The sequence below is a fragment of the Theropithecus gelada genome, chromosome 14, assembly GCF_003255815.1.
Source record: "Theropithecus gelada isolate Dixy chromosome 14, Tgel_1.0, whole genome shotgun sequence".
In the NCBI taxonomy this organism is placed as follows: Eukaryota; Metazoa; Chordata; class Mammalia; order Primates; family Cercopithecidae; genus Theropithecus; species Theropithecus gelada.
The window spans coordinates 11,128,957-11,142,655 of record NC_037682.1 but is presented as its reverse complement, the minus strand read 5'-3'; the positions used below and the strand labels follow the sequence as shown (position 1 = coordinate 11,142,655).

Genomic DNA, 13,699 nt, shown 5'->3' with positions numbered 1-13,699 from the left:
TCCTGAAGGCTTCATCTGCATGACAAAACCTCCATACCCCTTAACTTAACCCAGACACTCTCTTCTATTGAGTCCAGGTCTGTAGGTACTTACTTAACTCTTTCAACCAATAACCAATCAGGAAGTCTTTGAATCCGCCTATGACCTGGAAGCCCACCTCTTCGAGCTGTCCCATCTTTCTGGACCAAACCAATGTACATATTACATGTATTGATCGATGTCTCATGTCTCCCTAAAATGTATAAAACCAAGATGTAGCCCAATAACCCTCAGCACACGTTTGCAGGATCTCCTGGGGCTGTGTTACAGGCCATTGGTCTCTCATATTTGCCTCAGAATAAATCTCTTCAACTATTTCGGAATTTGACTCTTTTCTTCCACAAACTGGCCCCTCCAGCCCCGGCTTCCTCTCACTGTGTATGCAGAGCACCCTTCCTGAGCACATCTGACTGAATTTCCCCAAATAAGCCCCTTAAGTAACCCAGCTCCACCTACTCAGCAACATCTGAACAAACTCAGCTCCGCACCCGAAGCCCTTCCAGTTCCGTCCTGAGTCAATGCTTCTCAAACTTTAAAGTGCATCAGAATCACCTGGAGGGCCTGGTAAAATGCAGATTCCTGGGCCCAGCTTCCAGAGAGTGCTCCTCAGTTGGCCTGGGGTGGGGACCCGAAACTTGCATTTTTAACAAGTCTCCAGGTGAGGCTGATGCTGGTGGCCACAGCTTAGGTAGCACTGGCTAAGACACCTTATCCCAGGACCCTTCATGCACTCTCCCCCCATCCTCTGCCCTCAGCACCCCATGTGCTTGAGCCTTTGCCCAGCCTGGGCCCAGTGCAGGAATTCCCTGCTGCCAAGTCTGACGCTATGGGTCAGATCCCGGACCTCCTCACTCAGGATAAAGTTGAGAGGTTGTGCTTCTTTTTAAAGGGAAAGCCTTATTGGGATTTGAACCAGAACTGGAAGGACTCTAGTAAAATGCAGATATTTGGGCCCACCCCCAGACACAGGCCTCCCTGTGGGACATGCTGCTATGGTCGCTTTCTCCATGTACGGATGAACAAAGGATGGCCCAGAGATGGGAAGTGACTTTTCCAAGGGCACACAGCACATTAGACGAGAGGCTGAAGAATTATTCAAGTCTCAAGTCTCCTTCCTGTGCAGTTCTGTGCTTCTTGTGCTGCCCTTTCCGAGCTTAAGGGATTCTGTTTTTTTCCCCTTCCCTCATTCTACTTTCTTGTGAGCCCAGCTGGGCCCCAGCATTTCAGGCTGACGCTGACATGGAGCCTCAGGGGGCTGTAAAACTTGGAAAAGGAAGAAGAGTGGGGGAAGGGACAAGAAAATGGGGGGAAGAGGGCCGGGCGCGGTGGCTCACACCTGTAATCCCAGCACTTTGGGAGGCCAAGGCAGGCAGACCACGAGGTCGGGAGATTGTGACCATCCTGGCCAACATGGTGAAACTCAGTCTTTACTAAAAATACAAAAATTAGCTGGGCGTGGTGGTGCACACCTGTAGTCACAGGGAGGATGAGGTAGGAGAATCGCTTGAACCCAGGAGGCAGAGGTTGCAGTGAGCCGAGATTGCGCCACTGCACTGCAGCCTGGCAACAGAGCAAGACTCCATCTCAAAAAAGAAAAAGAAAAGAAAGAAATTGAGGGAAAGAGATAAAACCCTTTGTGGTGAAGGGAGGAAGGAATGGGAAGTCACCCAAGGCTGTCCAGGGAGCTGGGGGTGGGGCTGTTTCTGGAACCTAAACACACATACCACCTCCCCTTCCTCTGACCCAATGAGGTCTCGAGCTGGAAACCACAAACCCTCACTGACCCCACAGGAGCCAGCGTCTGGCTTCCCTCTGGCCGCGTGCTGCAGACCCGGAGTGGGTGGTTAGTTGGTTAATGCCAGTCTTCCTCCCCCGGACACGGAGTTCTGCCCACAGCCCCCGCCCCCGCCCCCGTCAGAGCTCTACCTTATACCGCTGGGAGTGGGGCTGGTGTGGAGCCTGGAGGTCACCCGCTGCCCTCCCAGGGCTGCTCCGGACAGCATTAAGACCCTGCAGGGCACAGGTGAGACTAATAGCTGGGAGAGCTGCTCCAGGCATTTAGGACCTGGGACAGGTGAGTCAGCCCAGTGGGGGCAGGGCTCCTGGAACAAGGATCTACAGCTGGAGTTGCCCCACCCTCATGTCACCTGGAGAAAAACTGGACCCAATTCCCGACAGCTTCATTCTGCAACCGCCTGTCTTCCACCCGGTGAGTTGTCACTCTAATGTGGAACCTCCTCGGTCTCTGGGCTCTTCCCTTCCAACTGGGCCCAGACTCCTGGGTGGTGGGGTGGAGAGGACCTCAGTCTTTGGCTCTGCTTCTCCCAAGCACCTGCCCTGGGTTCTGGAAGGCCCTCCTGAGCTAAGCGAAGTGGCTGACTGCTAATTTCCACTTGGGTGTAAATGACTGCTAGGCTTCCAGGGTCGCTGCATTTTGAAAGTGGTGAAGCCTGGAGCCGCAGTGCTCTGCCCCTACTGTAAAGGATGCTAGGAGGATGAGGGTGTGGGTAGGATTGTTGGGGAGATGCTGATTACTTAGTAAGGAGAGTCTCATCCCCAGCTTGGAAGGAACGGTCGGGTGGGAATTTCCACTCAGGGATGGGGGTTGCGGGGGGTTTCTCTCTTCCTTCTCTTGCTCAGTCAGTGCCCAGGAGGTTTTCTGAAGCCAGGCAATGATTTACAGGAGGCTGAATTCCCAGCAGACACTCTCTACTAATGAGCATTAATTATCACTTTCCCTTACTTGGCCCTCCCCTCCCATGAGAGCTGCATCCTCTCAGTTAATTACAAGCCTGGAGGAAGCCTGGGAATGGGAAGTGATCAACTGCTGAACCAGCTGAGCTTGCCAGGCTGGCATCCCAAGCCTCCCCCTCATGCTTCTCAGGTGCCTGAGGAATGGGCAGAAGCAGCTGCCCAGGTTACGGCAGCTCCTCGCTTTAGAGGCTGCGAGCTCCCACCTGGAGGGCCGTCCTGGTGGGTTTCAGGTTTTTCTAGGTGGTTTGGGTTCCTAAAGGTTGCTGGGAGTTAGAGAGCAACATAGGAAGGCCTATCTTGTGATACCACTGGTGTGTACCTGCCGTCCTGCTCACACTCATTCCGAACACATCGATGCAGAGCCCTCACGGCGCCAGGCGAGGCACTGAGCCTACAGGAGGGAAAGATAAGGCTTCAGTTTTGAAGGGCTTATAAACTCCTAGGGGAAACAGCCAACCAGACCCTCTAAGCCAAGGGCCAAGCCAGCCACATGAGCAAAATGCCCCGGGAGCTCCGGGGAAGAAAGGAATAATCCAGGAACCCAAGTGAATGATGCTTAGAAAAAGAGTCAGGGTGAAAAGAGACAGGAGGAACAGCCCAGAAAAGGCAGGAGGTTGTAAAAGTGTGTAATGTATTTTAGGAAGGCCGGGTAACTTCTTCTTCTTTTTTTTTTTTTTTTTTTTTTTTTTTGAGACTGAGTCTTGCTTTTTCGCCCAGCCTGGAGTACAGTGGCATGCATGATCTCAGCTCACTGCAACCTCTGCCTCCCAGGCTCAAGAAATTCTCCTGCCTCAGCCTCCTGAGTAGCTGGGATTACAGGGGTCCGCCACCACTCCCAGCTAATTTTTGCATTTTTAGTAGAGATGGTTTCACCATGTTGGCCAGGCTGGTCTCGAACTCCTGATCTCAAGTTGATCTGCCTGCCTCAGCCTCCTAGAGTGCTGAGATTACAGGCATAAGCCACAGAGCCCAGCCCAGGAAACTTCTACTTGGGGAAAGGTGAGCCTGGGAAGGCCATTGTTAAGCGTCTCTCCAGGGGTCCATTTCAGAGTTAGCTGTCAGTTCCTAACTTGTCCATTCTTCTTGCTTCCCAGTTCCTAGTCTCCAGCCACTAAACAGTCCTCAGAAAGTCCCAGTACCAGGCTTCTGGGGACCAGGGTGGCATCTAGTGGATGGCAAGCGTCCCTGGGGTCACTGCAGCCTGTTGTGCCCTAGGAGCTGGAGAAAGGCAGCTGGCTGGTGCTGAATTTGGCAAGGGAGCTGAATTTGACTTCTCTGGTGTAATGTGGCTTTGCTGTATGAAGGTCCAGGAAAGGGGATTAGGTGGAAGAAAATATTTCAGTGAATACTGATTTTTACCTCTAAGGAATTTTCTGTTTGGGGAGGAAAAGTTGAGTTTTATTCTGCTCCTTTCCTCCCACTCCCCTGACATAGAGGTTCCTAAGCCCTTTCTCCAACCCTGCATGGATGGGTTTCTCTTCTTGTTCAGGTGGTTCCTTATGTCACGACAATTTTTGGAGGCCTGCATGCAGGCAAGAGGGTGATGCTGCAAGGAGTGGTCCCTCTAGATGCACACAGGTAAGGTGGGGGAGGTGACCCAGGGGGTGCTGGAGCTCAGTCCTAGAGGCATCGAGCTGGAGGGCTCCTCGCTGCCTCCGGGATCTCTGTGGGTCTCTGATCAGAACTGCACTTCGAGGGGCTCACCTCCCAGTAGGTTTCAGGTGGACTTCCAGTGTGGCTGCAGCCTGTGTCCCCGGCCAGATATCGCCTTCCACTTCAACCCTCGTTTCCATACCACCAAGCCCCACGTCATCTGCAACACTCTGCATGGTGGACGCTGGCAAAGGGAGGCCCGGTGGCCCCACCTGGCCCTGCAGAAAGGCTCCAGCTTCCTCATCCTCTTTCTCTTTGGGAATGAGGAAGTGAAGGTGAAGGAAGGGATGGGCATTGGGTGGTCTAGAATTTGTGTCCTTGCACCCTTCCTTCCCTTCCCAGACTCCCCACGATGCGGTGTTGAGTGTCATTGGTAGTGGTCAAGTACCAAGAGGACCAAGAAGCTGCCATGCTCAGTTCCAGGCTGCCCTGGGCCTACATGGCAGCAAGAAAGCTCTACAGTGCCTGGCTCCAAAGAGGGCACTGCTGTCATAGTCATGACAAGCACTTAGAGAGCACCTGCTGTATACCAGGAACTGTTCTAAGCCCTTTAAAGGTATCTGCTCATTGAATCCTCACAATAACCCCATTAGGTAGGTACCTTCATTATCCCCATCTTACAGCCACAGTGGCAGGGAAGAGGGAGAGAGAACTCGACCTCAAGGTTTTGACCTCTAATGTGAGCTCCTGCCAGAAACATGATGGGATCTTCAGATTTCTCCAGGAAACAAGGCAGCTGGTGGGAGGGGAGCCTCTTGGGCCTCAGTTTCCTCACGTAAATGGAGTGAAGATGATTCTTTGGGCTGCTGAGAAAGCGCAATGAGGGGCCTCTATCGGGGTAGAGGGAGCGTTGAAGGTGCCTTTATCTCCAGACCACCTCTGCAACCTTTGGAAGATTACTTAAGCCACCCAAGGCTCTGTAAAATGTACCTACCTCATAGAGTTGGTATGAAGTTAAGTGAGGAAAATTGAGGGAAAAGTGCTTGGCAATGCCTGGGACGTTGTTATGAACTCAATGAACATTAGCTGCTGATGAGCCAGCCTCTGTCTGTCTCTCCAGGTGAGTGTGAATGGACAGCACTTTCTCCACTTCCGCTACCGGCTCCCACTGTCTCATGTGGACACGCTGGGCATATTTGGTGACATTCTGGTAGAGGCTGTTGGATTCCTGAACATCAATGTAAGTTTCCTTGGGACCAAGGCCTGGGCAGTGGCAGTGTCTAATTTCCCCTGACTCCTGGACAGGCCTGGGACCCCTTCCTCCACCCTAGACTGAGAGAGGGAGGAGGCCCTGTGCACCAGTAATAGCCAAGGGGGAGGGAGTCCACTGAGGTTTCAGGTGTGAGCGGGCTGAGGGGGAAGAGAAGGTGATGGCAGAAAGAGGGCCCAGGAGCCACAGGCAGGAGCCTGCACCCAGTGTGGGTCTGGTTAACACTGAGAAGCAATGGCCAGGAATGATTTGGCACACTGGGGCTGAAACAGGCGGCAGCTGGCTTTATCATTCCCACCTGATGGGCTTATGAAAGCCCAGATTTCTGGGGCTTGTCACCAGAGATTCTGATTTGGTAAGTACAAGGTGGGGCCTAGGAATTGGGATGTTCAAAATGCCAGCAAGAAGCCACCACTGACCAGCTGAATGGGAACATGAGGAGCTCTAAAGGCCAAAGCCAGGGCTCTGCCCATCTCCCAGGCATAGGTAGGGGACTGCAGTGGTCCTAAATGCTGCTGATTCTTTTCTCTCTTTCTGAACAGCCATTCGTGGAGGGCAGCAGAGAGTACCCAGCTGGACACGTGAGTCTCTTGTGAGCAAGGTCTGAGCAGCCACACCAGCTGATCCGCCCTTCTGTACGGCTGCTCCCATTACACAAGACCCAGCTGCCCCTTCCCTCACTGCTATGGTTGCCATGGACACAGCTGGCTCTGCTTCAGTCTCTGGAGGGCCTGGATTTGCCTCTCCCAGCCCCTCTCCAGGCCCAGCTTGGGAAGATGAATGGGGATGCGCTGCATGCAGAGGGGGCAAGACCCTATATTCCTAGCAGGAGAGGCCTTAGTTGAAACGCTCATTTCTCAAACCACCCCTGCGAGGTGGCTGGGGTTGGCCTAGCAGGACAGAAGAGGAGATGAGGCCCGTGTACTGCTCAAGGCCACACAGGGTGTGGATGACAGATCCTCTACCCCATTCTTCCCTATTATTCCAGAGTTGGTGAACCTCTGAAGTCCAGAGGATCCCACTGGGGCTCCAATAACTCACCTGCTACTGTGAGAGAGACAAACCCCAAAGATTCCCAATTTGTCAGAATAACAAGAGGTTCCCTTTTCCTGAGCAAACACCGCATGGCCTTGTGTCCTCTCTTTCTTTCCCTGACAGCCTTTCCTGCTGATGAGCCCCAGGCTGGTGAGTGAACCTCCCTCCTGCTCCATCAGGGCTGGGGGCGCAGTCTGGGTAAGCAGCTAATGAGCTCCTCCTGGTGGGAAATCCCCAGCCCCAGGATTTCCCCTTCCTTTACAGAAAACTGCAAGCTGTGGGTAGGCCAGGAAGTTTACGCCCTCAGCCCCAGGATTTCCCCTTCCTTTATAGCAAGCTGCGGGCTGTGGGAGGGCTGGGCAGCTTCAGGCTGAAGCTCCAGCTTCATTTTACCTTTTCTCCACTTATTCTGAACATCGTTACTTGATACTTCGCTGTGCCAGGCCCAGTGCCAGGCTCTAGGATAGAGGAACAAGCTGGTCCCAGCCATCCAGTTGCTCACAAGCTGGTGGGGGACAGACCACTAGATGGTCATTACAGTTCAGGATGCAGTGAAGGGAGAAGGACATGGTGGTCGGGACACAGAGAGGCCAAGCTCTGCCTGGAGGGGCCAGGGAAAGTGTTCGGCAGGAACAGAGTACAGGAGGCCAGGTGCTAAACAAATAAGCAGCGCCTCCTGGCTGCAGGTCTGGGCAGAACATGCCTGCCCGGGTGCTCCCCTGGCCCCCAGGGGTGGGTGGTTCTCCCCAACACCCCCTGGGAGTCAACTTCTCAATACCTCCCTCGTTCCTTCAGGAGGTGCCCTGCTCACATGCTCTTCCCCAGGGTCTCTGGCCCGGGCAGGTCATCATAGTGCGGGCACTGGTCTTGCAAGAGCCGAAGCAGTAAGTATCCAGCATGTAAGTGGAGGGGAGGGAGCAGCCTCTCTGTGACAGTCATGTGCTCTATAAAACATCATCTCTTTTAATCTCCTAGCCCCACCATTTAATCCCCATTTTACAGATGAGGTAACAGAGGAGCAGAAAGGAGAAGTGGCCCAATTTGGCAGAGCTTATGAAGGTCAGGCTGGGACTGGGACCAACAGCCCCAGTGCGGGGAGCATCATTCCTGCTGGTACATGTAGTCAGGCCTAGCCTCTTGTCCCAGGTCCTAGGAAAGGGGCCCCAGGAGAGGCCCTTTGTAGATGCAGGCTGAGGCCCAGAGCAAACATGTAGCTTCCCATGGTAACACAATGTGTGCTTCAAAAGATACAGCCAGACTGCCCCAGAGAAGAGGACTGGTATTTGGAAGCCAGGACTTGGAGGGACACAGTGACTAAGTGGACACTACCAAACTTCTCCTACATGGTGCGTTCAAACCCAGACCTGTGGCTGCAATCCAGTTAGACAAGAGCCACTGGCCAGCCTGCCTCGAGGAAATGCATTAGAGTTTATGACTTCTCTGGGCCCAAATCCCGGGGTTGGCATGTGCTCAGGACACCTACTACCTGTGCAACCTTAGGGCAGATACTTTTCCTCTCCGTGCCTCTGTTTCCCTGTCTGTAACAAGGAGATGATAGACCGGGCGTGGTGGCTCATGCCTATAATCCCAGTACTTTGGGAGGCCGAGGTGGGCGGATCATGAGGCCAGGAGTTTGAGACCAGCCTGACCAACATGGTGAAACCCCATCTCTACTAAAAATACAAAAATTAGCCAGGCGTGGTGGTGCACGCCTGTAATCCCAGCTACTTGGGAGGCTGAGGCAAGAGAATCGCTTGAACCCAGGAGGCAGAGGTTGCAGTGAGCCGAGATCACACCACTGCACTCCAGCCTGGGTGAGAAAGCGAGACTCCTTCTCAAAAAAAAAAATAAATAAATAAATACAGTGGGGTTGATAACAATGCCACCTTTAGGGGTGGTGCTTAGAATAGTACCTGGCGCGTGGTAAGTGCTCCGGAAATGTGGGTGCTATTGCAATCATCTCAGCACAGGCAGGGGAGGGCGGAGGAAGGGAAGCACCCTGTGTTCTCCTTGCTCAATTTTTTTTTTTTTTTTTTTTTTTTTTTGAGACAAAGTCTCGCTCTTGTCCCCAAGGCTGGAGTGAAATGATGTGGATTACAGGTGTGAGCCACCGTGCCTGGCCTTCTTACTCAATTTTGTTTTTATATTTAAGCCACTGACCTCACTAAACCCTTACCCTGCACACTGTCAATCATGCCTGTGAATTCCCGGGCAGGCATGAAGCTCAGCACTCAGCGGCCTGAGCCTCCAAAGACAGGCACGGCTGAGTTGTATTCCTGGTTTTGTCTCTTATAAACGGGGCAGTCGTGGGCCAGTCACTAAACCTCTCTGAGTCTGAGCTTCCCTTCCAGAAAAAGGCGAACGATAATTCCAGCCTGCTAGGGAAAATGAAAAGTACTCAGTGATGGAACCAACACTTCTTCCCACAAAACTTGGAGGCATGAGACCCGGTTCATATCGTAGCTCAAAGTCACAAGGTTACTAGTGACATAGTCAGCAAGTAACTGCCCTTTCCCAAGGGCCATGAATGCATGTGTCCTCAGAAGCCAGACAAGTCTCACAAATAGTGAGGAACCCAGTTGGGAAGGTGGTGAAGGGGAAGGAGTATTTCCATACACCCAGTCATGCCAGATCTTCTGACTATTTTTAAAGCGAAAATAGAAGCCGTCTTTTCTACAAACTCTCTCAATTTTTGAATATTGTATTACAGTTGAAGAATACTATGGACCAGACAAAACATTCCTATATACCAGTTCAGCTGAGATCCACCAACATGAAGATTTAGCACAGCACCTGGTACTTAGCGAGGCTGCAAAGAATGCAGCTGCTGCTATTTTGTGATGGCTTGAATGGGGCAGAGGGAGTAAGAGATGGAGAGCACAGGATTCATCTGCAGTGAAAATCTATCCCTCTTTCTCCACCTCATCCCTTCCCTCCTCCTCACTGAGTGAGAGTGTATGACTGCAGCCTCAAAGAGCTTCAGCAGAGCTTCACTGGGCATCTGGTGATTTGTGATTATTCAGTGATCTCGTGGGCATCTAGTGATTCATGATTATCCGGTGATCTGGTGAGCTGAGCTGCATGGAGGTGAAGTAGGGAGACACTGAGGCCTCCTCACCAGGAATTCGCAGGCCAGGGGAAGATAAAGCGTTGTCTGGCAGGACAGGGTAGGGGGAGCCATAGTGGGGCTGGAGGCTCCACGCAGTCCACTCTCCAGGGTTCCTGCCTTCCAAGCTTCTTTCCAAAATTGAGCCCTGGCCACCTCCTTCCCAAAGCTGGAAACTTACGGGACCTCCTCCTGTGAGGATCTACCAGTAGTCCCTGAAAGGTCTGTCCAGGGCGGCCTTTTCCCCTACCTTACCTGCTCTCTGCATCTTGTCGGGATGCAGCCTTCTCCGGCATAGTGCTTCAAAGAAGGAGACTTTGGAAGTTCCCAAGAGATAAAAATAATCTGGGCCAGGCGCAGTGGCTCACACCTGTAATCCCAGCACTTTGGGAGGCTGAGGTGGGTGGATCACGAGGTCAAGAGATCAAGACCATCCTGGCCAACATAATGAAACCCCGTCTCTATTAAAAATACAAAAATTAGCTGGGCGTGGTGGTGCGCACACCTATAATCCCCGCTACTCGGGAGGCTGAGGCAGGAGAATCACTTGAACCCGAGAGGGGGAGGTTGCAGTGAGCCGAGATCGTGCCGCTGCACTCCAGCCTGGGTGACAGAGCAAGACTCCATCTCAAAAAACTAAAATAAAGAAAAATAATAATAATCTGGTTGCCCTATTTGAGAGGCAGGTACCGGATCTCCCCACCCCCAAATCTGGGGTCATGAATCCTAGTTCACATCCTAACCTGAGGCTGTACGACTATTACTCATAACAGAAGTCATTTAACTTCTTGTTCTCATCACTTAAACGGGCTGACAAACTCACAGCACAGAATTTGTGAGGATTAAGGAAAGGCAAACTAGCTTCTGTAAAACACCTACTGTGTGCTAGGAATCACTAGTTTTCACATACATTATCTCCTTTGTTCCTTTTTGTGGCTCTGTGAGGTAGAGATTGTACTATATAGTAATATTTTTAAACAGGTATCATCTGAATGCTTATTACATACCAGGTGCTGTTCTCCATAAGCATTTTTTTATGTATTAATTTGTTTAATTCTTATGACAATGCCACAGGCAGGTACAGTGCAGTTATCTCCACATTACGGATGAGGAAGCTGAGGCAGAGAGATTAAGGGTCTTGCCCAAGGTCACAGGACTAGAAAGTAGCAGAGCCAGGGTTGAACCTGGGCTGCCTGACTCTAACCACTATGCTATTTGGAAAACATTTAAGACAATATTTAAGACAATACCTGGCACTAAGCATTCAATAAATGTTAGCTGCGGCTATCATCATCATAATCACCCCCATTTTGAGAAGGAGAAACTGAGGCTCTGGCTAGGCAATTTTCACACATTTCCCTCCCACCCCCATCCTCCTGTAGTCAGTAGATGGCAACCCTGAAGTCAATCTCAAGTTCATCTAGAACTCATGTTCTTTCCACTGTTCTGAGCATCCAGCCGTGAGGCTGTCATAGGCCCTCAGTGCTTGTTTCTGGAGGCTGAAGCAGCTCAATCTTCCATCCACTCCCCCACCTCCACCCTTCCCCTGCGGGCTGAGCGGCAGCCTGCGGGCAACGGGCGCTGATCCCTTCTCCCTCCTCCTGCTTCCTGCAGTTTCACTCTGAGCCTGAGGGACCAGGCTTCCCGTGCTCCTGTGTCACTCAGGGCTTCCTTCACAGACAGAACTCTGGCCTGGATATCCCCCTGGGGGCAGAAGAAGCTGATCTCAGCCCCCTTCCTCTTTTACCCCCAGAGATTCTTTGAGGTGGGTCAGAGCCAAGTGGTTACATCCCTTCAGGCTGGAGCACAGAGTTGAAGTCCCATAATGACCTGGGAGACTCTGGGGCGGGTGTACAGGGCAGATGTTATGGGGTGGGAGGCCCGAGCCAGCAGAGCACAGCGAATGTCTGTACAGCGGTCCTCAATGCTCCACTCTGATGCCAGGGATCCCATGGCCAGAAACTCAATTGGTGCAGGTGGGGACCCAACATCAGCTTTAGTAAAAAGCTCCCCTAATGATGCCGACACGCAGAACCACTCCTCTAAGGAAGCAGTCCCAGTTACAGGTGGTGAAACTGAGGCCCAGGGCTGGGAAGATCCTTGTCAAAGGCCACAGTGGACTGGTGACAAGCCAGGCCCCCGTCCTGTTCTTTTCCAGCACTGTACTGGCTGCCCCCTGGGTCCAATCTTTGTGTCCTCTGAGAGGAGGAGGGTCTCCCTGGGGAGAGCATCAGGCAGACAAGGGAAAGTCTGGCTGGAAGCTGCAACCTCCTCATTCCTGCTTTCCCAGGTGCTGCTCCTGTGCCAGGAGGGAGGGCTGAAGCTGGCGCTCAATGGGCAGGGACTGGGGGCCACCAGCGTGAACCAGCAGGCCCTGGAGCAGCTGCGGGAGCTCCGGATCAGTGGAAGTGTCCAGCTCTACTGTGTCCACTCCTGAGGAGGGTTCCAGGGAAACCCTGACAGAAAACAGGAAGGTCAGCCCACACCCAGGGCCCAGCTCTCCTCCCCTCATTAAACCGTCCACCTGACACCCCCACATCAGGCCCGGTTCACTTCTGGGCTCACGGGCCTGAGTCTGCAGGAGCTCTGGGCCTGAGGGAAGGCACAAGGGTGCAAAGGGTCCTCGGACTCTGCACCTTCCTCCACCAGGAGCCTGGGATTTGGCTCCATCTGCCTTCAGGGCCTGAAGTGTACTCACAGAGGCAGGTTTTGTAGACTAACAAAGATACTCCAAAATACAATGGCTTAAAGGATGCGGTCATTTGTTCTTTATTATTTATTTGTTGCATTCTCATCTAGCAATTCTAGAGACAATGGTCCAGGTTAGTGGGGCAGCTCTGCTCCCCAGACATTCAGGGTCTGTCCTAGCCATTGTTCCACCACCCCCAGGGCATCATCATTGTCCTCTTGGCCGAAGCTCAGCTGCCACCCTATCTTGGTCTCAGCCACTGAGAAGGCTAACAGTGGCTGTGGACCAGACCCACCTGATCTCATATGCCCCAGGCCTGGGTCTGACACACACCCGGGACAGTCACATTTTATCTGCAGGCACTCACTCTCAGTCTCACTACCTGGAAGGGAGGCTGAACATGTTCTCCAGTGGGACATCCATGAGACCGGCCACATAAAACAGAATAGTCACAAAATAACAGAATAGTTTTATTCTATTGCTATAAAAAACAGGGAGAATGGATTTTGGTGGATAGCCACAGTCTCTGAGACAAGTAGATGCTGTGAATATCCTCATTTCATAACACAGGAAACTGAGGCACAGAAAGGCTAAGTAATTGGCCAAGATCACACAGTGAGTAAGTCATGGGATTAGAACCCAGGGATTCTGTCTGCAGAGTTTGTGGCTCTTAACCATAAACTATTATCTAGTGTGCACAGGCACACTAGAGCTTCCAGATAAAGATGGGCATTGGAGCTGGAGGCTTGAGAGGAATCAAAGAACCTTGCAAATTGAAAAGTACAGACAAGAGAAAAGAAGGACCACCACCGAGGAAAGAGCAAGATTAAATGAGAAATAATTTAAGAATTATGGCCAGGCGCGGTGGCTCAAGCCTGTAATCCCAGCACTTTGGGAGGCCGAGACGGGCGGATCACGAGGTCAGGAGATCGAAACCATCCTGGCTAACACGGTGAAACCCTGTCTCTACTAAAAAATACAAAAAACTAGCCGGGTGTGGTGGCGGGGGCCTGTAGTCCCAGCTACTCGGGAGGCTGAGGCAGGAGAATGGCTTGAACCCGGGAGGCGGAGCTTGCAGTGAGCCGAGATCCGGCCATTGCACTCCAACCTGGGCGGCAGAGTGAGACTCCGTCTCAAAAAAAAAAAAAAAAAAAAAAAAAAAAAAAGAATTATATAGAACTGTATATAATATGTACCACATAAAAATATATAT

The 13,699-nt window shown here is 52.0% G+C and overlaps 1 protein-coding gene across 4 annotated transcripts; it reads left to right on the top strand.

Moving 5' to 3' along the window:
* Window positions 1–1,775: 1,775 nt before the first annotated feature.
* LGALS12 (galectin 12) lies at window positions 1,776–12,548 on the top strand. 4 transcript variants are annotated; one of them, XM_025357196.1, is made up of 9 exons: window positions 1,776–2,248; window positions 4,283–4,371; window positions 4,508–4,721; window positions 5,507–5,626; window positions 6,199–6,237; window positions 6,815–6,841; window positions 7,487–7,575; window positions 11,412–11,562; window positions 12,088–12,548. In XM_025357196.1, exons 1-9 carry the CDS (start codon window positions 2,180–2,182, stop codon window positions 12,232–12,234), a joined length of 945 nt encoding a protein of 314 aa, XP_025212981.1. In that variant the 5' UTR covers window positions 1,776–2,179; the 3' UTR covers window positions 12,235–12,548. The 4 variants fall into 4 exon arrangements, with proteins under 4 accessions (XP_025212981.1, XP_025212980.1, XP_025212982.1 ...); XM_025357195.1 differs by having other exon boundaries at window positions 4,505–4,721; XM_025357197.1 differs by lacking the exon at window positions 6,815–6,841.
* Window positions 12,549–13,699: the final 1,151 nt, after the last annotated feature.